The sequence below is a fragment of the Sander vitreus genome, unplaced genomic scaffold, assembly GCF_031162955.1.
Source record: "Sander vitreus isolate 19-12246 unplaced genomic scaffold, sanVit1 ctg458_0, whole genome shotgun sequence".
NCBI classification, from domain to species: Eukaryota; Metazoa; Chordata; class Actinopteri; order Perciformes; family Percidae; genus Sander; species Sander vitreus.
This window is the reverse complement of record NW_027595568.1, coordinates 1-25,000: the sequence shown is the minus strand read 5'-3', so window position 1 is coordinate 25,000 and position 25,000 is coordinate 1. Positions and strand designations below refer to the sequence as shown.

At 49.4% G+C, this 25,000-nt stretch overlaps 3 protein-coding genes across 3 annotated transcripts in view; all 3 read left to right on the top strand.

Annotated features, from left to right (window-relative positions):
- The window catches only part of LOC144514127 (uncharacterized), a 16,165-nt gene extending 8,129 nt beyond the window's left edge, over window positions 1–8,036 (top strand). The window contains exons 5-7 of the mRNA XM_078245323.1: window positions 2,180–2,639; window positions 6,150–6,428; window positions 6,577–8,036. Of these exons, the coding sequence (XP_078101449.1) occupies window positions 2,180–2,639; window positions 6,150–6,428; window positions 6,577–7,592 (1,755 nt within the window). The 3' untranslated portion in view covers window positions 7,593–8,036. The remainder of the gene's footprint in view (window positions 1–2,179; window positions 2,640–6,149; window positions 6,429–6,576) is intronic.
- A 5,053-nt stretch (window positions 8,037–13,089) lies between these two features.
- Window positions 13,090–17,043, top strand: LOC144514126 (uncharacterized). Its single transcript, XM_078245322.1, has 4 exons — window positions 13,090–13,488; window positions 15,143–15,199; window positions 16,088–16,138; window positions 16,930–17,043. The coding sequence occupies exons 1-4, from the start codon at window positions 13,108–13,110 to the stop codon at window positions 17,041–17,043; spliced, it is 603 nt and encodes a 200-aa protein (XP_078101448.1). The 5' UTR covers window positions 13,090–13,107.
- A 2,428-nt stretch (window positions 17,044–19,471) lies between these two features.
- On the top strand, window positions 19,472–24,379 carry jtb (jumping translocation breakpoint). The gene is made up of 5 exons (XM_078245328.1): window positions 19,472–19,666; window positions 20,057–20,097; window positions 21,431–21,516; window positions 22,570–22,649; window positions 23,153–24,379. The coding sequence occupies exons 1-5, from the start codon at window positions 19,578–19,580 to the stop codon at window positions 23,307–23,309; spliced, it is 453 nt and encodes a 150-aa protein (XP_078101454.1). The 5' UTR covers window positions 19,472–19,577; the 3' UTR covers window positions 23,310–24,379.
- Window positions 24,380–25,000: the final 621 nt, after the last annotated feature.

The window sequence follows — 25,000 nt, the reverse complement described above, 5'->3', positions numbered from 1 at the left end:
CTCCCAGCTGGACGTCCCTCCACCTAGTCCTGGGTCTTCTCCGAGGCCTCCTCCCAGCTGGACGTCCCTCCACCTAGTCCTGGGTCTTCCCCGAGGCCTCCTCCCAGCTGGACGTCCCTCCACCTAGTCCTGGGTCTTCCCCGAGACCTCCTCCCAGCTGGATATCCCTCCTCCTAGTCCTGGGTCTTCCCCGAGGCCTCCTCCCAGCTGGATATCCCTCCTCCTAGTCCTGGGTCTCCTCCCGAGGCCTCCTCCCAGCTGGACGTCCCTCCACCTAGTCCTGGGTCTCCCCCGAGGCCTCCTCCCAGCTGGACGTCCCTCCACCTAGTCCTGGGTCTTCCCGAGGCCTCCTCCCAGCTGGACGTCCCTCCACCTAGTCCTGGGTCTTCCCGAGGCCTCCTCCCAGCTGGACGTCCCTCCACCTAGTCCTGGGTCTTCCCGAGGCCTCCTCCCAGCTGGACGTCCCTCCACCTAGTCCTGGGTCTTCCCGAGGCCTCCTCCCAGCTGTCTAATAATAAGAATAATAATATTAATATTCAGAGTTTCCTGGATAATAACTGTTGTTGATGATTCTGTTTTCTGATTAAAACTCAGCTCTGACTTCTCTCCGTCTCCGTCCTTCTTGGAGCTGAACACTAACTACGTCTGGTCTGGGGGGCCCTAGACCTCTGGGGGTCGGCCCTAGACCTCTGGGGGTCGGCCCTGGACCTCTGGGGGTCGGCCCTAGACCTCTGGGGGTCGGCCCTGGACCTCTGGGGGTCGGCCCTAGACCTCTGGGGGTCGGCCCTGGACCTCTGGGGGGTCGGCCCTAGACCTCTGGTCGGCCCTGGACCTCTGGTAAGCAGGATTTGCCCTAAGCAGGATTTGGTTTGGGGACTCTCCACAGTGTAACGTGTCTCATTCTGACGTGTGTTTCAATAGTAAAGAAGAACATCACATGGATTTAGGGTTTCCATGGAAACGCATATGATGTGACAGAAACATCTACTCAAGAAAAGTAAAGTTAGGGGTATAATAATCTGTAATCTGAGTACAAGTTACTTTAGTTACTTTAGTTACTTGTGACAGTAAGACTTGGACTCTCCATGTTCTATAAATACTATAATACCACGTGTACTTCACGCTGTACTTTATCAAACACACGTCACATGGTGGAGACGCTCGCTGCTTATTGGACAGAAACATAATGATGGAGCCGGGCGCCCGGTTAGCTCAGCTGGTAGAGCAGGCGCCCATATATGGGGGTCTGTCCTGTCAAAGATGAGGGCCCAAAATGTCCAAAAATGAATCTTAAAAACAAGAGAAATAATGGAAGCAACATCTAACGTCTCGGTTTCTGGTTCTGATAGTTTAGAAGAACGATGAGCAGCTGGGGAAGATGATGTCACACACACTACTGATGATGTCACACACACTACTGATGATGATGTCACACACACTACTGATGATGATGTCACACAGACTACTGATTTCACAGACGTGTGTGCTGAGAACAGATTGTGGAGTTTAAATCAGAACACACAGACACACACACACACAGACACACACACAGACACACACACAGACACACACAGACACAGACACACAGACAGACACACACACACACAGACACACACACACAGACACACACACACACACACAGAGACACACACACAGACAGACACACACAGACACACACACACACAGACACACACACACACACAGACACACACACACACAGAGACACACACACAGACACACACACAGATACACAGACACACAGAACAGACACACACAGAGACACACAGACATACACAGACAGACACACACAGACACAGAGACACACAGACACACACAGACACACACACAGACACACACAGAGACACACAGACACACACACACACCGACACAGACACACACACAGACACACAGACACACACAGACACACACACACACACACATAGACACACACACAGAACACAGACACACACATAGACACACACACACAGACACACACAGACCCAGAGGTTATATTCCAGCTCTAATGTCTTATTTCTGTTGATGTCATTTAAATGTTCTGATGTTTTAAATCAGTGGGATTGATTGAGTTAAAAGTTGTAGGCTGTAGTATTAGTACTTTTACTGTATTTCTACACTGTAGTATTAGTACTTTCACTGTATTTCTACACTGTAGTATTAGTACTCTGGCTGTAGTTCTCCCTCCGGCCCAGCAGGGCGGCGCTGTTGGCCTCCGCCGCTTCGCTCTCCTCGACGCGGAACTGTCCGTCCCTCCGCGGCACCTGGATGTGTCCGCTGCGGCCTCTCCGGCTCTCTTTGTCCGCAGAAAAGCAGCGAGATGTGCGCGTGTGTGCAGCTGCTGCGGGTGACGGTCCACGAGCGGATCCTCGCGGCCGCTGAAGACTTTCTGCTGCAGCTGGAGAAAGGATCAGCAGCAGCAGAAGAAGAAGAGGCGTCAGAAAGGCCGCTGAGAGCGCTGCTCACCGAGCGGCTCGCCGCGGCCGCGGAGGACATCATCGCTCTGTTGGAGGAAACTGTGGCGGAGTACGAAGACAGAGCTGAGCGCTCAGAGCGAGAGGTCTGCCGCCAGAGGAGGCTGCTCGAGGCCGTGCTGGAGCCGGAGGTCCGGCTGCACAGAGCGGGTCAGTACCGGAGACGTCATGCTAATGCTAACACGAGCTAATGTAAACAAGAACCAAGCTGTAATGTTACCCTACAGGACTAATGTTCAGCAGCAGTTAGAGTCACTAAAAGTTCTGACAGACTCAGATTATTGTTCTAAGTGTCTGACAACATTATGGGATGGATCCCTACAGAGATAGACCTTTTAGTTAAAGAGTAAGATCCTTTTAGTTTAACATGAAACAGCCCCAAAATCACCATCACCAAACTACACCAGACTCCATGTAAATAATCAGGACTTTTATAACCATGAAACACACTTCAGTCAAAGTGGACAGAAACTAAATCAAACTATCAAAAGCCGTCTTGGTTCATCTTTCCACTGTTCCAACAATCACCACCCTGGTTTGGTTGAAATAAACCCTTAATTCACCCATTTACATGTGGAGATATGCTGGCTCTATACACGCTAAAAGTCCTGATTATTTACATGGAGTCTGGTGGAGATATGCTGGCTCTATACACGCTAAAAGTCCTGATTATTTACATGGAGTCTGGTGGAGATATGCTGGCTCTATACACGCTAAAAGTCCTGATTATTTACATGGGGTCTGGTGGAGATATGCTGGCTCTATACACGCTAAAAGTCCTGATTATTTACATGGAGTCTGGTGGAGATATGCTGGCTCTATACACCCTAAAAGTCCTGATTATTTACATGGAGTCTGGTGTAGTTTGGTGATGGTGATTTCGGGGCTGTTTCATGTTAAACTAAAAGGATCTTCCTCTTTAACTAAAAGGTCTATCTCTGTAGGGATCCTTCCCATAATGTTGTCAGACTCTTAGAATAATAATCTGAGTCTGTCAGCAGCAACAACAGAACTTTTAGTGACTCTAACTGCTGCTGAACATTAGTCCTGTAGGGTAACATTACAGCTTGGTTCTGGTTTAATACTGGACCAGTTTCACAGATTGTTGTTCCATCAGACACACAAACACACTACACACTACACATCACACACTACACACCACATACTACACATCACACACTACACACTACACACCACACATCACACATCACACACTACACATCACACACTACACATCACACACTACACATCACACACTACACACTACACACCACATACTACACATCACACACTACACACTACACACTACACACCACACACCACACATCACACACCACACATCACACACTACACATCACACACTACACACTACACACCACACACTACACACCACATACTACACATCACACACTACACATCACACACTACACACCACATACTACACATCACACACTACACATCACACACTACACATCACACACTACACACTACACACCACATACTACACATCACACACTACACATCACACACTACACACTACACACTACACATCACACACTACACATCACACACTACACATCACACACTACACACTACACACTACACACTACATCACACACTACACACTACACATCACACACTACACATCACACACTACACACTACACATCACACACTACACATCACACACTACACATCACACACTACACACTACACACCACATACTACACATCACACACTACACACTACACATCACACACTACACATCACACACTACACATCACACACTACACATCACACACTACACACTACACACTACACATCACACACTACACACTACACACGGGCGGTGGCTGTGAGGCGGCCGTGTGGTGGCTGTGAGGCGGCCGTGTGGTAGCTGTGAGGCGGCCGGGCGGTGGCTGTGAGGCGGCTGGGTGGTGGCAGTGAGGTGGCTGGGTGGTGGTTGTGAGGTGGCTGGGCGGTGGCTGTGAGGCGGCCGTGTGGTAGCTGTGAGGCGGCTGGGTGGTGGCAGTGAGGTGGCCGGGCGGTGGTTGTGAGGTGGCTGGGTGGTGGCTGTGAGGCGGCCGGGCGGTGGTTGTGAGGTGGCTGGGTGGTGGCTGGGTGGTGGCTGTGAGGCGGCTGGGCGGTGGCTGTGAGGCGGCTGGGCGGTGGCTGGGAGGTGGCTGGGCGGTGGCTGTGAGGCGGCTGGGCGGTGGCTGTGAGGCGGCCGGGCGGTGGCTGTGAGGCGGCCGGGCGGTGGCTGGGCGGTGGCTGTGAGGCGGCCGGGCGGTGGCTGTGAGGTGGCTGTGAGGCGGCCGTGTGGTAGCTGTGAGGCGGCTGGGCGGTGGCTGTGAGGCGGCCGTGTGGTAGCTGTGAGGCGGCCGGGCGGTGGCTGTGAGGCGGCCGGGTGGTGGCTGTGAGGCGGCCGTGTGGTGGCTGTGAGGCGGCCGGGCGCGGTGGCTGTGAGGCGGCCGGTGCGCGTGGCTGTGAGGCGGCTCGTGGCGCGTGGCTGTGAGGCGGCCGGGCGGTGGCTGTGAGGCGGCCGGGTGGTGGCTGTGAGGCGGCCGGGATGTGGCTGGCTGTGAGGCGGCCGTGGCTGGGTGGCTGTGAGGCGGCCGGGCGGTGGCTGTGAGGCGGCCGGGTGGTGGCAGTGAGGCGGCCGGGCCGTGGCTGTGAGGCGGCCGGGCGGTGGCTGTGAGGCGGCTGTGAGGCGGCTGGGGGGTGGCTGTGAGGCGGCTGGGCGGTGGCTGTGAGGCGGCCGGGCGGTGGCTGTGAGGCGGCTGTGAGGCGGCTGGGTGGTGGCTGTGAGGCGGCAGTGAGGCGGCCGGGCCGTGGCTGTGAGGCGGCCGGGTGGTGGCTGTGAGGCGGCTGTGAGGCGGCCGGGCGGTGGCTGTGAGGCGGCCGGGCGGTGGCTGTGAGGCGGCCGGGCGGTGGCTGTGAGGCGGCTGGCGTGGCTGGTGGCTGTGGTGGCTGGCTGGGGGCTGGTGGCTGTGAGGCGGCCGTGTGGTAGCTGTGAGGCGGCCGGGTGGTGGCAGTGAGGCGGCCGGGCGGTGGCAGTGAGGCGGCCGGGCGGTGGCAGTGAGGCGGCCGGGCGGTGGCTGGGTGGCGGCTGTGAGGCGGCTGGGCGGCGGCTGTGAGGCGGCTGGGCGGCGGCTGTGAGGCGGCCGGGCGGCGGCTGTGAGGCGGCTGGGCGGCGGCTGGGTGGTGGCTGGGTGGTGGCTGTGAGGCGGCCGGGCCGTGGCTGTGAGGCGGCCGTGTGGTGGCTGTGAGGCGGCTGTGAGGCGGCCGGGCCGTGGCTGTGAGGCGGCCGGGCGGTGGCTGTGAGGCGGCTGGGTGGTGGCTGTGAGGCGGCCGGGTGGTAGCCCACTTAGAAAATGTAATCATTTGTTTTGCTTGATTTGCTAAATTCTCGGACGGCTTTGGAACTTTTTTCCTGACTTTTTCAGGGCTTCATGTCGACCAAACTCTAAGAGAGAAGACTACATGAGACATGCGATCATTGAGTCAAACATATTTTACTTTTTCGATGAAATAAAAGCATGTCAATAAACTATATGTCTGGCCCTTGATGTGATTCTCTTTCCAGTGTGGCCCTTAGCGACATTGAGTTTGACACCCCTGCACTACATACTACACACTGACTGTTTCCTGTTTCCTGCAGATGTTGAGCAGCTGCTGGTGGTTAAGGAAGAGGTTCCCCCTGAGCAGCAGGAGTGTAGCTCCAGTGTGGACCAGAAGGAGCCAGAGCCCCCCCCACACATTAAAGAGGAGCAGGAGGAACTGTGGAGCAGTCAGGAGGGAGAGCAGCTTCAAGGGCTGGAGGAGGCTGATATCACCAAGTTCCCATTCACTCCTGTCCCTGTGAAGAGTGAAGATGATGAAGAGGAAGCTCAGTCCTCACAGCTTCATCAGAGACAGACTGAAGCTGATGGAGAGGAAGGTAGGAACAATGTTTACAGGATTTTAGTGTGTGTGTGTGTGTGTGTGTATATGTGTGTATAAAATGTCTAACTTGCATTACGTTATGGTCAAAAACCCGTTTTTCTGACCCACAAATAAAACCAGTTTCTGTTGTCTGACCTGAACAGGTGAAGACATGGACCCAGACGCTGATGGAGAGGACCAGGACTGTGGAGGACCAGAACCAGCCAGGATCTCACACCCACATCCACTGTTACAACCAGAGACCGAAGACCAGACCGGAGACTCTTCAGAGACGGACGACAGCGACTGGTCTCCGGCTAACGAAGCTCGCTCGAAACACGGCGAGGCCGCAGAGAGCGAGGCCAAGGAGCGCCCGTTTCCCTGCTCGTACTGCGGCAAAAGATTCAGCCTGAAGGGAAACCTGAATCGGCACGTCCGAGACCACACGGGCGAGCGTCCGTTTCCCTGCACAGGCTGCGATAAGTCGTTCAAAGACAGCGGCTCGCTGACTGCACACATGCGCAGTCACACGGGCGAGCAGCCCTACAGCTGCTTGTTCTGCGGGAAGAGTTTCAGCGGGAGGGGCAACATGACACGCCACATGAGGATCCACACGGGCGAGAAGCCCTTCAGCTGCTCGCTGTGCAGCAAGAGCTTCCACGTCAAAGAGCACCTGAGCCGACACATGAAGTACCACACGGGCGAGAAGCCCTTCAGCTGCTCCATCTGCGGGAAGGGCTGCGCGCAGAAGACCGACCTCAAGAAACACATGCGCGTGCACACGGGCGAGAAGCCGTTCAGCTGTCCCTTCTGCGGGAAGTGCTGCGCCGAGAAGGGCGACCTGACCAAACACGTGCGTGTGCACACGGGCGAGAAGCCGTTCAGCTGCAACGTGTGCGGGAAGAGCTGCGCGCAGAAAGGCAGCCTGAAGATCCACATGAGGGTCCACACCGGAGAGAAGCCCTTCAGCTGCTCGGTCTGCACCAAGCGCTTCACGGTCACAGGACACCTCAAGAGACACATGAAGCTGCACGCCACAGAGGCCGCACTCTCTCCTTCACACTCACAACAGGAAGTGGAAGCTTCGGACACACAACAGGAAGTGGAAGCTTCGGACACACAACAGGAAGTGGAAGCTTCGGACACACAACAGGAAGTGGAAGCTTCGGATGCATCGTGACTAAGAAAATGCGTGAATATTCCTTCTATGTTTGTACATTAAAAATGTCTTATATAATGTAATTTAAACACCGTAGACCCCCTCTCTCTGTCTGTCTCTCTCTCTGTCTCTCTCTCTCTCTGTCCGTCTCTCTCTCTCTCTGTCTGTCTGTCTGTCTCTCTGTCTCTTTCTCTCATCACACACTACACATAAAAAAAAACACGCTCAAGAGCAAATAATATAATTTCACACGCACAGATATGACTCTTAGTGTGGGAGTTGTGCAGACAGCTGGGAGCGTGAGACAGACCGTAGGGAGAGGGAAGAATGACAGCTGGGAGCGTGAGACAGACCGTAGGGAGAGGGAAGAATGACAGCTGGGAGCGTGAGACAGACCGTAGGGAGAGGGAAGAATGACAGCTGGGAGCGTGAGACAGACCGTAGGGAGAGGGAAGAATGACAGCTGGGAGCTGAGCAGACCGTAGGGAGAGGGAGGAATGACAGCTGGGAGCGTGAGACAGACCGTAGGGAGAGGGAGACAGACTGTAGGGAGAGGGAGGAATGACAGCTGGGAGCGTGAGACAGACCGTAGGGAGAGGGAGGAATGACAGCTGGGAGCGTGAGACAGACCGTAGGGAGAGGGAGACAGACTGTAGGGAGAGGGAGGAATGACAGCTGGGAGCGTGAGACAGACAGTAGGGAGAGGGAGGAATGACAGCTGGGAGCGTGAGACAGACCGTAGGGAGAGGGAGGAATGACAGCTGGGAGCGTGAGACAGACCGTAGGGAGAGGGAAGAACGACAGCTGGCTGTTTAAACTAGCAGCACATCCACACTGAGCCAACCCATGCAGCCCATAGGAACGGACTGCTGAGCTAATAGCTCCACTAGCACAGCTCCAGTGAGCTACTTTTTAAATGAGCAGCTGGTGCTAATTCCCATCTGTGCCTAGCTGTGGCATTAGCTGCTTAGCAAAGTTAGCTTATTTCAGCTGTAGCATCTTCACTCGTTGATGCCTGGAACATGGCGGCCTCCTCCTCCTCCTCCTCCTCCATCATTTCTTTCCTTTTGAGTCTGACCTTCTCAGCGCCACCTTTCCCTTTTTCTTTTTCGGCTTTCCATCATCGTCAGACTCACACTGTCTGTTAACGTTACTGATAGACTTCCAAATGTGACGAGGGAAAAAAAAGAGGTGACCAGGGCTGTGCCATTTGGGGAGGGGCCTGCCCCCCCCCCGTACGGGTTGACCAGAGGCTGCTCAGTTTGACCAACGGGCAGCGGCTGCACACCAGGACGCCGGATGGCGTTGCCAAGAACATGTAGATCTATTATCAGACCGGCCCTCACGGCCTCCTAACACAGGAACAGCAGCAGGACTGGCCCAGCGGGGGCCACTACTGCAGGACTGGCCCAGCGGGGGCCACTACTGCAGGACTGGCCCAGCGGGGGCCACTACTGCAGGACTGGCCCAGCGGGGGCCACTACTACAGGACTGGCCCAGCGGGGGCACTACTACAGGACTGGCCCAGCGGGGGTCACTACTACAGGACTGGCCCAGCGGGGGCACTACTGCAGGACTGGCCCAGCGGGGGTCACTACTACAGGACTGGCCCAGCGGGGGCCACTACTACAGGACTGGCCCAGCGGGGGCCACTACTACAGGACTGGCCCAGCGGGGGTCACTACTGCAGGACTGGCCCAGCGGGGGCCACTACTGCAGGACTGGCCCAGCGGGGGCCACTACTGCAGGACTGGCCCAGCGGGGGCCACTACTACAGGACTGGAACAGGTTGTAGTAGAATCATGTGATGTTGATGTTTTCACTTCCTGTTTCAGATCTGAACTCATTTATTTGTAATATTAAAATATTTATCTTCCAGCAGTTCTTCTGTCAGCTGTCTACACACACACACACACACACACACACACACACACACACACACACACACAGACACACACACACACACACACACACACAGACACACACACACACACACACACACACACACACACACACACACACACACACACACACACACACACACACACACACACACACACACACACACACACACAGACACACACACACAGACAGACACACACAGAGACACACGGACACACAGAGACACACACACACAGACACACACACACACACACACACACACACACACACACACACAGACACACACACACACACACAGACACACACACAGACACACACAGACACACACACACACACACACACACACACACACACACACACACACACACACACACACACACACACACACACACACAGACACACACACACACACACAGACAGACACAGACACACACACAGACACACACAGACACACGAGACACACACACACAGAGACACAGACACACACACACACACAGACACACACACAGACACACACACACAGACACACACACACACAGAGACACACACACACACACACACACAGACACACACAGACACAGAGACACACACACACACACACAGACACAGAGACACACGGACACACAGAGACACACACAGACACACCAGAGATGTTCACAAGTAATTTTCACAAGTCCAAGTCAAGTCTCTGGCCATCTGATCTGTCCCCAACACTGCCATCCAGACAGTCCAGTATCATAGCATGTCCTGTAGCTCCATCCATACAGTCCAGTATCATAGCATGTCCTGTAGCTCCATCCATACAGTCCAGTATCATAGCATGTCCTGTAGCTCCATCCAGTCCAGTATCAGCAGTCCTAGTACTCATATACATGTCCTGTAGCTCCATCCATACAGTCCAGTATCATAACATGTCCTGTAGCTCCATCCATACAGTCCAGTATCATAACATGTCCCATACAGTCCAGTATCATAACATGTCCCCATACAGTCCAGTATCATAACATGTCCCATACAGTCCAGTATCATAACATGTCCCCATACAGTCCAGTATCATAGCATGTCCTGTAGCTACCATCCATACAGTCCAGTATCATAGCATGTCCTGTAGCTACCATCCATACAGTCCAGTATCATAGCATGTCCTGTAGCTACCATCCATACAGTCCAGTATCATAGCATGTCCTGTAGCTCCATCCAGACAGTCCAGTATCATAGCATGTCCTGTAGCTCCATCCATACAGTCCAGTATCATAGCATGTCCTGTAGCTACTATCAGACAGTCCCAGTATCATAGCATGTCCTGTAGCTCCATCCATACAGTCCAGTATCATAACATGTCCCATACAGTCCAGTATCATAGCATGTCCTGTAGCTACCATCCATACAGTCCAGTATCATAGCATGTCCTGTAGCCATCCAGACAGTCCAGTATCATAACATGTCCCATACAGTCCAGTATCATAGCATGTCCTGTAGCTCCATCCATACAGTCCAGTATCATAGCATGTCCCCTACAGTCCAGTATCATAGCATGTCCTGTAGCTCCCGTCCATACAGTCCAGTATCATAGCATGTCCTGTAGCTCCATCCAGACAGTCCAGTATCATAGCATGTCCTGTAGCCATCCAGACAGTCCAGTATCATAACATGTCCCATACAGTCCAGTATCATAACATGTCCTGTAGCTCCATCCATACAGTCCAGTATCATAGCATGTCCCATACAGTCCAGTATCATAACATGTCCCATACAGTCCAGTATCATAACATGTCCTGTAGCTACTATCAGACAGTCCAGTATCATAACATGTCCTGTAGCTCCATCCAGACAGTCCAGTATCAACATCAGTTGTAGGATAACGTTATGGGGTCTAACACGTCCCTCTAGACCTCTGACCTGGTGAAATATTAACCTAAAGCTGTCACATCATATGGATACAACTATAAAGATACAATGATCCTGTTCCCAGCGTTAGCACAACACTTAGCGATGGTTAGCTTGTTACCTGTGAGGATATATGCTAACTGTAACGTCTCTTTCACTCAAAACAAATGTCTAATGTCGAAGTGGAAATCAAGAGAAAAGTGTCAGCACCAGTTACAGAACAACCTGCATCTCAGGGTCAGTCCACATTACACACAATACGCAGTATGAACTCACTGAAGTGTTAGTAGGCTCAGTGAGACTGAGTCCAGCGTGAGGGAGACCCGACTCAGAGGAGGAGAGGTTAGTGAGGCTCGGCCCCCCAGCTCGGCCCCTCCCCTCAGCTCGGCCCCCAGCTGGGCCCCTCAGCTCAGCTCGGCCCCCCCCCCCAGCTGGGCCCCTCCCCTCAGCTCGGCCCCTCCCCCCAGCTCGGCCCCCCAGCTCGGCCCCTCCTCAGCTCGGCCCCCTCAGCTCGGCCCCCCCCAGCTCGGCCCCCTCCCCTCAGCTCGGCCCCTCCCCTCAGCTCGGCCCCTCCCCCAGCTCGGCCCCCTCCCTCAGCTCGGCCCCTCCCCTCAGCTCAGCCCCTCCCCCAGCTCGGCCCCTCCCCCTCAGCTCGGCCCCTCCCTCAGCTCGGCCCCTCCCAGCTCGGCCCCCCAGCTCGGCCCCCTCCCCCAGCTCGGCCCCCCAGCTCGCCCCTCCCCCAGCTCGGCCCCCTCCCTCAGCTCGGCCCCCCTCAGCTCGGCCCCCCCAGCTCGGCCCCCCAGCTGCCCCCTCCCTCCGCTCGCCCCCTCCCTCAGCCCTCCCCCAGCTCGGCCCCTCCCCTCAGCTCAGCCCCTCCCCAGCTCGGCCCCCTCCCTCAGCTCGGCCCCTCCCCCAGCTCGGCCCCTCCCCTCATCTCTGTGGCTGGATGGAGGTTGGCTGTAGTAGGATGTGATTGGCCAGTGTTTAGGTGATTTTAAAGTGAGCTCATTGGAGGAGCTGAGTGTGATGTCATCGTCTGGTCATGTGACTCTTAAACCGGACTAAGAGGATTATTAGTTCTGTTTTTATTCACACAACAGAAGAAGAGAGGACAGGGAGCAGCGCAGACAGACAGACAGACAGACAGGCAGGCAGACAGACAAGCAGACAGACAGGCAGACAGACAGACAAGCACACAGACAGACAGGCAGACAGACAGGCAGACAGACAGACAGGCAGACAGACAGGCAGATAGGCAGACAGACAGGCAGGCAGACAGACAGGCAGATAGGCAGACAGACAGACAAGCAGACAGACAGGCAGACATACAGACAGACAGGCAGACAAGCAGACAGACAGACAAGCACACAGACAGACAGGCAGACAGACAGACAGACAGACAGACAGGCAGACATACAGACAGGCAGACAGACAGGCAGATAGGCAGACATACAGACAGGCAGACAGACAGGCAGATAGGCAGACAGACAGACAAGCAGACAGACAGGCAGACAGACAGACAGGCAGACAGACAGGCAGACAGACAGACAGGCAGATAGGCAGACAGACAGACAGACAGACAGACAGGCAGACATACAGACAGACAGGCAGACAGACAGGCAGTCAGACAGACAGGCAGACATACAGACAGGCAGGCAGTCAGACAGACAGACAGGCAGACAGACAGACAGGCAGACAGACAGACAGGCAGGCAGGCAGAAAGAGAGAGAGACAGGCAGGCAGACAGATGGAGCTGAACATGTGTTCTGTATTCCTGCTTCTGATTGGCTGCGTCTGTCTGCAGAGAGTCGGCTGCCGTCTGCCAGACTGCACTCCTGAGTCTCCTGGGCTGCAGGTAGGACAGGTGCATGCTGGGAGGACAGGTGCATGCTGGGAGGACAGGTGCATGCTTGCGTGTAACTTGATGGCTGTTTGTTTTTTGGGTCAGGTTGAAGTTTCTGAGTCACATGACTTCAGGTCTCTGCAGAAGAAGAACGAGTCACATGACTTCAGGTCTCTGCAGAAGAAGAACGAGTCACATGACTTCAGGTCTCTGCAGAAGAAGAACCGATTCAGGCGTCTTCCTGGTCTGTGTCGACGACTGAAGAGACGCAGACTCACCTTCCTGGTAACCTGTCTGTCTCTCTGACCTGTCTGTCTGTCTCTCTGACCTGTCTATCTAACCTGTCCATCTCTCTAACCTGTCTGTCTCTCTAACCTGTCTGTCTCTCTGACCTGTCTGTCTAACCTGTCTGTCTAACCTGTCCATCTCTCTAACCTGTCTGTCTAACCTGTCCATCTCTCTAACCTGTCTGTCTAACCTGTCTGTCTAACCTGTCTATCTAACCTGTCTCTCTGTCTAATCTGTCCGTCTGTCTAACCTGTCTGTCTAACCTTTCTGTCTGTCTAACCTGTCTGTCTAACCTTTCTGTCTGTCTAACCTGTCTGTCTAACCTTTCTGTCTGTCTAACCTGTCTGTCTAACCTGTCTGTCTCTCTAACCTGTCTGTCTCTCTGACCTGTCTGTCTAACCTGTCTGTCTAACCTGTCCATCTCTCTAACCTGTCTGTCTAACCTGTCTGTCTGTCTAACCTGTCTGTCTAACCTATCTAACCTGTCTCTCTAACCTGTCTGTCTAACCTGTCTGTCTGTCTAACCTTTCTGTCTAACCTGTCTGTCTGTCTAACCTGTCTGTCTAACCTGTCTGTCTGTCTAACCTGTCTCTCTAACCTGTCTGTCTAACCTGTCTGTCTGTCTAATCTGTCCGTCTGTCTAACCTGTCTGTCTAACCTGTCTGTCTGTCTAACCTGTCTGTCTAACCTTTCTGTCCGTCTAACCTGTCTGTCCGTCTAACCTGTCCGTCTGTCTCACCTGTCTGTCTAACCTGTCTGTCTCTCTAACCTGTCTGTCTAACCTGTCTGTCTGTCTAACCTGTCTATCTCTCTAACCTGTCTGTCTGTCTAACCTGTCCATCTCTCTAACCTGTCTGTCTAACCTGTCCATCTCTCTAACCTGTCTGTCTAACCTGTCTATCTCTCTAACCTGTCTGTCTAACCTGTCTGTCTGTCTGTCTAACCTGTCCATCTCTCTAACCTGTCTGTCTAACCTGTCTGTCTGTCTAACCTTTCTGTCTGTCTAACCTGTCTGTCTGTCTAACCTTTCTGTCTGTCTAACCTGTCTGTCTGTCTAACCTTTCTGTCTAACCTGTCTGTCTGTCTAACCTGTCTGTCTAACCTGTCTGTCTAACCTGTCTGTCTGTCTAACCTGTCTGTCTAACCTTTCTGTCCGTCTAACCTGTCTGTCCGTCTAACCTGTCCGTCTGTCTCACCTGTCTGTCTAACCTGTCTGTCTCTCTAACCTGTCTGTCTAACCTGTCTGTCTGTCTAACCTGTCTATCTCTCTAACCTGTCTGTCTAACCTGTCCATCTCTCTAACCTGTCTGTCTAACCTGTCTGTCTGTCTAACCTGTCCGTCTAACCTGTCTGTCTGTCTGTCTAACCTGTCCATCTCTCTAATCTGTCTGTCTAACCTGTCTGTCTGTCTAACCTTTCTGTCTAACCTGTCTGTCTGTCTAACCTGTCCGTCTAACCTGTCTGTCTGTCTGTCTAACCTGTCCATCTCTCTAACCTGTCTGTCTGTCTAACCTGTCCATCTCTCTAACCTTTCTGTCTGTCTAACCTGTCTGTCTAACTTGTCCGTCTAACCTGTCTGTCTGTGTAACCTGTCCATCTCTCTAACCTGTCTGTCTAACCTGTCTGTCTGTCTAACCTGTCTGTCTCTCAGTGTAACAGGGAGCAGTTCTGTTGGCCGACTCAGACTCAGAAGACTCGTCCTGTCCAGGTGTGTCTCTGTCCCCGGGGCTCCAGGTGTTCACATTTCTTCGTCCACAGTCTCTGAAACGATCCCTTCATCATAAACACAACCTGACAAATAATGTGTATATATATATATATATATATATATATATATATATAATATATATATATATACATATATATATATATAATATATGTATATATATATATCATATATATATATATATATATATTTAACCCATTCATATATCTACAGCCCCGAAATCACCACCACCAGACTCCATGTAAATAATCAGGACTTTTAGCGTGTATCGGCCCCTCCCTCCAGCTTGGCCCCTCCTCATCTTGGCCCCCTCCCCTCATCTTGACCCCTCCCTGAGCTCGGCCCCTCCCTTCAGCTTGGCCCCTCCCCTCAGCTCGGCCCCTCCCCTCAGCTTGGCCCCTCCCCTCAGCTCGGCCCCTCCCCTCAGCTTGGCCCCTCCCCTCAGCTTGGCCCCTCCCCTCAGCTTGGCCCCTCAGCTCGGCCCCTCCCCTCAGCTCGGCCCCTCCCCTCAGCTCGGACACAGACAGGGAGAAGCGCAGACAGACAGACAGACAGACAGACAGACAGACAGACAGACAGACAGACAAGCAGACAGACAGACAGACACAGACAGGGTGCAGCGCAGACAGACAGGCAGACAGACAGACAGACAGGCAGGCAGTCAGGCAGACAGACAGGCAGACAGACAGACAGGCAGGCAGACAGACACAGACAGGGAGCAGCGCAGACAGACAGACAGACACAGACAGGGAGCAGCACAGACAGGCAGGCAGACAGGCAGGCAGACAGAGAGAGAGACAGGCAGGCAGACAGATGGAGCTGAACATGTGTTCTGTATTCCTGCTTCTGATTGGCTGCGTCTGTCTGCAGAGAGTCGGCTGCCGTCTGCCAGACTGCACTCCTGAGTCTCCTGGGCTGCAGGTAGGACAGGTGCATGCTGGGAGGACAGGTGCATGCTGGGAGGACAGGTGCATGCTGGGAGTTATATTTGCATGTAACTTGATGGCTTTGTCACATGACTTCAGGTTTCTGCAGAAGAAGAACGAGAACCTGTCTGTCTAACCTGTCTGTCTGTCTAACCTGTCTATCTCTCTAACCTGTCTGTCTAACCTGTCTGTCTAACCTGTCCATCTCTCTAACCTGTCTGTCTCTCTGACCTGTCTGTCTAACTTGTCCGTCTGTCTAACCTGTCTATCTCTCTAACCTGTCTGTCTAACCTGTCTGTCTGTCTAACCTGTCCATCACTCTAACCTGTCTGTCTCTCTCTGTCTGTCTAACCTGTCCGTCTGTCTAACCTGTCCATCTCTCTAACCTGTCTGTCTGTCTAACCTGTCTGTCTGTCTAACCTGTCCATCTCTCTAACCTGTCTGTCTAACCTGTCCATCTCTCTAACCTGTCTGTCTCTCTGACCTGTCTGTCTAACCTGTCCGTCTGTCTAACCTGTCTGTCTAACCTGTCTGTCTAACCTGTCTGTCTGTCTAACCTGTCCATCTCTCTAACCTGTCTGTCTAACCTGTCTGTCTGTCTAACCTGTCCGTCTGTCTAACCTGTCCGTCTGTCTAACCTATCTGTCTAACCTGTCTGTCTAACCTGTCTAACCTGTCTGTCTGTCTAACCTGTCTGTCTGTCTAACCTGTCCGTCTGTCTAACCTGTCCATCTCTCTAACCTGTCTGTCTAACCTGTCTGTCTGTCTAACCTGTCTGTCTCTCAGTGTAACAGGGAGCAGTTCTGTTGGCCGACTCAGACTCAGAAGACTCGTCCTGTCCAGGTGTGTCTCTGTCCCCGGGGCTCCAGGTGTTCACATTTCTTCGTCCACAGTCTCTGAAACGATCCCTTCATCATAAACACAACCTGACAAATAATGTGTATATATATATATATATATATATATATATATATATATATATATATATATATATATATATATATATATATTATTATTTATCTACGGCCCCGAAATCACCACCACCAGACTCCCTGTAAATAATCAGGACTTTTAGCGTGTATAGAGCCAGCATATCTCCACCAGACTCCCTGTAAATAATCAGGACTTTTAGCGTGTATAGAGCCAGCATATCTCCACCAGACTCCATGTAAATAATCAGGACTTTTAGCGTATATAGAGCCTGCATATCTCCACCAGACTCCATGTAAATAATCAGGACTTTTAGCGTGTATAGAGTCAGCATATCTCCACCAGACTCCATGTAAATAATCAGGACTTTTAGCGTGTATAGAGTCAGCATATCTCCACCAGACTCCATGTAAATAATCAGGACTTTTAGCGTGTATAGAGCCAGCATATCTCCACCAGACTCCATGTAAATAATCAGGACTTTTAGCGTGTATAGAGCCAGCATATCTCCACCAGACTCCATGTAAATAATCAGGACTTTTAGCGTGTATAGAGCCAGCATATCTCCACATGTAAATGGGTGAATTAAGGGTTTATTTCAACCAAACCAGAGTGGTGATTATTGGAACAGTGGAAAGATGAACCAAGACAGCTTTTGGTAGTTTGATTTAGTTTCTGTCCACTTTGAATGAAGTGTGTTTTATGCTGATAAAAGTACTGATTATTTACATGGAGTCTGGTGGTGATGGTGATTTCGGGGCTGTTTAATGTTAAACTAAAAGGATCTTACTCTTTAACTGTCCATTAACTACATTGACTACTTGCTACTTGTTATGTTTGAACCTGTGTTGTCGCTGTAAATGTCTGTTTTGACTGATCCACGTATTCTGTTCAGTCACAATAAAGTCTGCGCAGCCGCAGAGACACCCTGGTGACGTTTTCTCTGACTGTCCATCCACGTTCGTGTTTACAACACAGCACCAACAGTGACGCATTTTAGCCTTTAAAATAAAGTGTATTTTTCTGTATTCAATGCTTTTAGATGCAACAACATTTTAAAAATAATTCTAAGTAGCATACATATAAAATATAGGAAATGGCAAAATAAAAAAACCATAAAAACAAGGATATACAATACATCCCAATACATTAATATACACTTTATAAATGAACAGAAAGGAAATAAGAGGGGGTCTTTCATCAATATATAACAGACCATTTCCCACCTTATTTAAAGATATATAATAATAATAATAATAATAATAATAATAATAATAATAATAATAATAATAATAATAATATAAGCTAGTGTTAGTTCCAGAGAAAGGCTGCGTGCCGCTTTTATTCTGAAAGAGCTGAACCGGAAGTGTTTTGACGCTACCCCGGCGTCGGTCTCAGACTGCGGACAGACTCGACTCCGTTATCAGTCGGTGGGTACAGCTAGAGCCCCGGTAACGTTACTCGGTAGATTTAACGGCTATAAACCGTCTTCTTCCTCTTCTCTGTTCCCGCGCTCAGTTTAAAATGGCGGCTGTGTCAGCGGATCACGGTGAGTGTGCAGATTTGGAGCTGAGCTAGCTGTTAGCATGTATCTGTAGGTAAACACAGTGTAAGCAGGCTAGCTGTTAGCATGTATCTGTAGGTAAACACAGTGTAAGTTGGCTAGCTGTTAGCATGTATCTGTAGGTAAACACAGTGTAAGTTGGCTAGCTGTTAGCATGTATCTGTAGGTAAACACAGTGTAAGTTGGCTAGCTGTTAGCATGTATCTGTAGGTAAACACTGTGTAAGCAGGATAGCTGTTAGCATGTATCTGTAGTTAAACACAGTGTTAGCAGGCTAGTTGTTAGCATGTATCTGTAGGTAAACACTGTGTAAGCAGGCTAGCTGTTAGCATTTATCTGTAGGTAAACACAGTGTAAGCAGGCTAGCTGTTAGCATGTATCTGTAGGTAAACACAGTGTTAGCAGGCTAGCTATTAGCATGTATCTGGAGGTAAACACAGTGTTAGCAGGCTAGTTGTTAGCATCTATCTGGAGGTAAACACAGTGTTTAGCAGGCTAGCTGTTAGCATCTATCTGGAGGTAAACACAGTGTGTTTAGCAGGCTAGCTGTTAGCATGTATCTGGAGGTAAACACAGTGTTAGCAGGCTAGCTGTTAGCATGTATCTGGAGGTAAACACACTAATAAACCCTTTCATCTGTCTTATCTCTCAGGGTTCAGCAGCCTGGAGCTCTAAGAGACAGACAGGCAGAGAGACAGGCAGGCAGAGAGGCAGGCAGGGAGAGAGACAGACAGACAGGCAGACAGACAGACAGACAGACAGACAGACAGACAGGCAGGCAGACAGACAGAGAGACAGACAGGGAGGCAGGCAGAGAGACAGACAGAGAGAGAGAGAGAGACAGACAGAGACAGACAGACAGGCAGAGACAGAGAGAGAAACAGGCAGTCAGACAGCCAGCAGGGTGGCTGCGGTGGGGTCCTGGTGGAGGAGCAGGCTGATGGAGGGTGACTGCAGGATCCCCATGGCGTGCTGTCGGCCGCGAGTCCTCGTCCTCCACGCTCTGTTCTGGGGACTCGTCTCCCTCAGGTCAGCCAAACACTATGATTGATATATACACACTATATATATATATATATATGAGAGATATATCTCACTATATATATATATATATATATATATATATATATAGTGTATATATATATATATATATATATATATGAGATATATACACTAATATATATATAGATATAGATATCTCTATATAGAGATATATATATATATAGATATCTCTATATAGAGATATATATATATATATATATATATCTATCTGTGTGTGTGTGTGTGTGTGTGTTGACTGACATGTTGCTGACTGACATGTTGTTGACGTGTTGCTGACTGACATGTTGCTTGCTGACATGTTGTTGACATGTTGCTGACATGTTGTTGACATGTTGTTGACATGTTGTTCTGTTTCAGAGTGTTTGGAGCAGCTCTGCTGAGTGAAGAGAGAACTACAGGTACGGACCAATCAGATTACAGCAAAGACAGTCTGACCAAAGAATGTCTAATAAGGGAAGAAGTAACTCTCTCGTTACGTCTGTCTTCTGACCTGGTTGCAGTTCCACAGAGTTCCATATAGGGGGCGCTCACAGGCCAGTGCAGAATGAATGGGCCTCTATGGAGCTATACCCCTCAACATCCACTTTTCTCAGGATATCATTGTTGTCTAGTAATCTGAATGTTGCATTTGAAAGGGGAGGCTAAGAAAATACACTCTGCTGGGTGTTAGATTATTTAAAGAGGCTTTTTTGTTCTAAAAAGCCTTTTAAAATGTCAATGACGTCATACACATATACGGCCAGAGATGCTGCTTTACAGCAAGCTCTGAGTCAGGTTAGTCTCTCCCTGTTAATACAACACAGCTGACAGGTTAGACTCTCTCTGTTAATACAACACAGCTGACAGGTTAGACTCTCTCTGTTAATACAACACAGCTGACAAGTTAGTCTCTCTCTGTTAATACAACACAGCTGACAGGTTAGACTCTCTCTGTTAATACAACACAGCTGACAGGTTAGACTATCCCTGTTAATACAACACAGCTGACAAGTTAGTCTCTCTCTGTTAATACAACACAGCTGACAGGTTAGTCTCTCCCTGTTAATACAACACAGCTGACAGGTTAGTCTCTCTCTGTTAATACAACACAGCTGACAGGTTAGACTCTCCCTGTTAATACAACACAGCTGACAGGTTAGCTCCATAGAGTCCCATTCATTTAGCATCTAGCTCCATAGAGTCCCATTCATTTTAGCATCTAGCTCCATAGAGTCCCATTCATTTAGCATCTAGCTCCATAGAGTCCCATTCATTTAGCATCTAGCTCCATAGAGTCCCATTCATTTAGCATCCAGCTCCATAGAGTCCCATTCATTTAGCATCCAGCTCCATAGAGTCCCATTCATTTAGCATCTAGCTCCATAGAGTCCCATTCATTTAGCATCCAGCTCCATAGAGTCCCATTCATTTAGCATCTAGCTCCATAGAGTCCCATTCATTTAGCATCTAGCTCATGACTCATTCATTTAGCATCAGCTCATAGGGTCCCATTCATTTAGCATCCAGCTCCATAGGGTCCCATTCATTTAGCATCTAGCTCCATAGGGTCCCATTCATTTAGCATCTAGCTCCATAGGCTCCCATTCATTTAGCACTGGACCGTGATCACCCCCAGTGGAACTCTGGTGGAACTGTAACCAAATTCGGTACAATGGGGCTGAACAGGGAGTGGAACGGCTTTCCGTAGACGGGCTTTGGTCTGACCTTCTTCTTCTTCTTGTCTCCCTGCAGCAGCGAAAGCGGTGGCCGCCCCCTGCTGGCTGCTGGAAGAGTTTGTGGTAACCACCGAGTGTTCGCTGTGTAACGCCTTCCAGTCTGTGAGTGTTTAAAGATCATTTAGAGAATAACTCTTCTAGTCTGAAAAAAGCCATAAAAATGTTGAAAAAAGCCAGATCAATGTTGAGAAAAAGCCACAAAAATGTTGAGAAAAAGCCACATAAATGTTGAAAAAAGCCAGATAAATGTTGAAAAAAAGCCACAAAAATGTTGAGAAAAAGCCACATAAATGTTGAAAAAAAGCCACAAAAATGTTGAGAAAAAGCCACATAAATGTTGAGAAAAAAGCCACATAAATGTTGAGAAAAAGCCAGATAAATGTTGAGAAAAAGCCAGATAAATGTTGAGAAAAAGCCACAAAAATGTTGAGAAAAAGCCAGATAAATGGTGAGAAAAAGCCACAAAAATGTTGAGAAAAAAGCCACAAAAATGTTGAGAGAAAAAGCCACAAAAATGTTGAGAAAAAAGCCACAAAAATGTTGAGAAAAAGCCACAAAAATGTTGAAAAAAAGCCACAAAAATGTTGAGAAAAAAGCCACAAAAATGTTGAAAAAAAGCCACAAAAATGTTGAGAAAAAAGCCACAAAAATGTTGAGAAAAAGCCAGATAAATGTTGAAAAAAAGCCACAAAAATGTTGAGAAAAAGCCACAAAAATGTTGAGAAAAAAGCCACAAAAATGTTGAAAAAAAGCCAGATAAATGTTGGAAAAAAAAGCCGATAAATGTTGAAAAAAAGCCAGATAAATGTTGGAAAAAAAGCCGATAAATGTTGAAAAAAAGCCAGATAAATGTTGAAAAAAAGCCGATAAATGTTGAAAAAAAGCCAGATAAATGTTGAAAAAAAGCCAGAAAAATGTTGAAAAAAAGCCACAAAAATGTTGAGAAAAAAGCCAAAAAGCCACAAAAATGTTGAGAAAAAGCCAGAAAAATGTTGAAAAAAAGCCAGAAAAATGTTGAGAAAAAGCCAGAAAAATGTTGAGAAAAAGCCACAAAAATGTTGAGAAAAAGCCAGATAAATGTTGAGAAAAAGCCAGATAAATGTTGAGAAAAAGCCAGAGTAGTGAGAATAACTGACTTGTATTGTTGTGTTGTAGCGGTCGTGGTCGTCCTGCGGGCTGACAGGATACGTGGAGAGGGTCAACTGCACCAGATCCAACCGGGACGAGTACAAGAGGTCAGTTTACTCAAACCGCTCTGACATCCAATTAGAGTCTCTCTGTGTCTCTGTCTCCCTCTGTCTCTCTGTGTCTCTGTGTGTCTCTGTCTCCCTCTGTCTCTCTGTGTCTCTCTGTGTCTCTGTCTCTGTGTCTCTCTGTGTCTCTGTGTGTCTCTCTGTCTCTCTGTGTCTCTCTGTGTCTCTGTGTCTCTGTGTCTCTGTGTGTGTCTGTGTCTCTCTGTGTGTCTGTGTGTCTCTGTGTGTCTCTGTGTCTCTGTGTCTCTCTGTGTCTCTGTGTCTAACAGTTAATAATGAACATGTCTGGTGTATTAATATGTAATAATGAACATGTCTGGTGTATTAATATGTAATAATGAACATGTCTGTGTTGTATTAATAGTTAATAATGAACATGTCTGTGTGTATTAATATGTAATAGTGAACATGTCTGGTGTATTAATATGTAATAATGAACATGTCTGGTGTATTAATATGTAATAATGAACATGTCTCTGTTGCAGCTGCCGCTCTGCAGTGATGGAGGAACATCTCTTCTGGAAGTTCGAGGCAGCCATGTTGGCTCTGATGGCGGCGTTCGCCGTGGTCGTGGTCATCCGTCAGCGCTGGCTCGACCGCCTCGCCTCCGAGAAGGTCCGGCGCCAGATCGAGTCCATCTAGGACGCCGGAGACACCAGAGACACGGGGACAGAATCTGGAGTTTAAAGTGATCCAGGATCAGGACTGATGAAAAACCTGAACTTAGAGACGTTAAACGAGAACAAGAACCAGCCGGGGGTTCGAGTCCCCGAGCTGTTTGAACTTTGATCCCAGTGAAATCTTCTCCCAGAGGTCAGTTCTCCGTCAGGGACTGTGTCCGGCCCCGAAAACACCTTTATATCAAATAAAAGAAACGAGAAGACTTGAGAACGAGTCCACAAATGAATTCAACTCTCATTGATATTGAAATAGTTTTTGGGCATTTTTCAGCCTTTATTTTGACAGAACAGCTGAAGACGTAAAGGGGAGAGAGGGGGGGTATGACACGCAGCAAAGGGCCGCAGGGCGGAGTCGAACCCATGGCCACGGCGTTGAGGAGTAAACCTCCTCTATATGTGCGCCCATTCTACCAACTGAGCTAACCGGGCGCACAACTTCCATTGAAAGTAAACGTGGAACTGCAGAACTCAGAGACTCAAACTCAGCCTCGTAGTTCTCAGGGATTCTGGTTCCATAAAATACTAAATATACATTCGTAGTATTTTACCGGTGACATTAGGAAAGTTTAAACTCTTAAAAGTCTAACTTCTCAGTATTTAGGTTCAGTCTGACGGGAGAAGAGCGTTCAGGATTTATATTCCTTATATAATAATCTCTAAAACACAAAGATTACATTATTAAAACGTTATTCTTGAAGAAAGAAAGAACAGTGTGTTTCCTTCACCTGATTGGTTCAAACTGAACAAACTTGTGTGACATCATCTAAACCTTCTCTGATTGGTGGGCCGGACCAGACGGGCTGATCTGATTGGATGTTTACGGACTGAACAGCTGATGAACACGTGATGTTTCATTTATTCCAAATGGAATTCATTATATTAATATTAGATTATTAATTTTAGGGTTTCACTGTAAATGTTTGGGTTGTTTTTTGGGAAGTTTCTGACAAAATAAACGAAGAAACCGTCTGTAATACGACTGATAAAGTTCCTGAAATAAAAACTGAAAAAAAATGTATTTGTTCAACATACTATACTATGACTTTTTATGATTTTTTTATGATTTTTTAGCTACCATCCATACAGTCCAGTATCATAGCATGTCCTGTAGCTCCATCCAGACAGTCCAGTATCATAGCATGTCCTGTAGCTCCATCCATACAGTCCAGTATCATAGCATGTCCTGTAGCTACCATCCAGAGAGTACAGTATTAAAATCAGTTGTAGGATAACGTTATGGGGTCTAACACATCCCTCTAGACCTCTGACCTGGTGAAATATGAACCTAAAGCTGTCACATCATATGGATACAACTATAAAGATACAATGATCCTGTTCCCAGCGTTAGCACAACACTTAGCGATGGTTAGCTTGTTACCTGTGGTGATGTATGCTAACTGTAACGTCTCTTCCACATTAGCGTGTGAGTGTCTGACCTATCTGGAGCGTTTGGAGATGCCTGATGAAGTCCGACGTTGTTGATCCATCATCATGTATCTTGGTGCCACCCTGCCTGTAGCTGTTCTCTGACTGCCTCTGCTTACCAAGTTATTGAGAGCTAAACTAATGACTACAGGAACAACTCCAGGAGGACTTGGTGTCTCCATCAGCAGTGTATTTGTTGATATGTGAGTGTGAGCACGGGCGAACGTT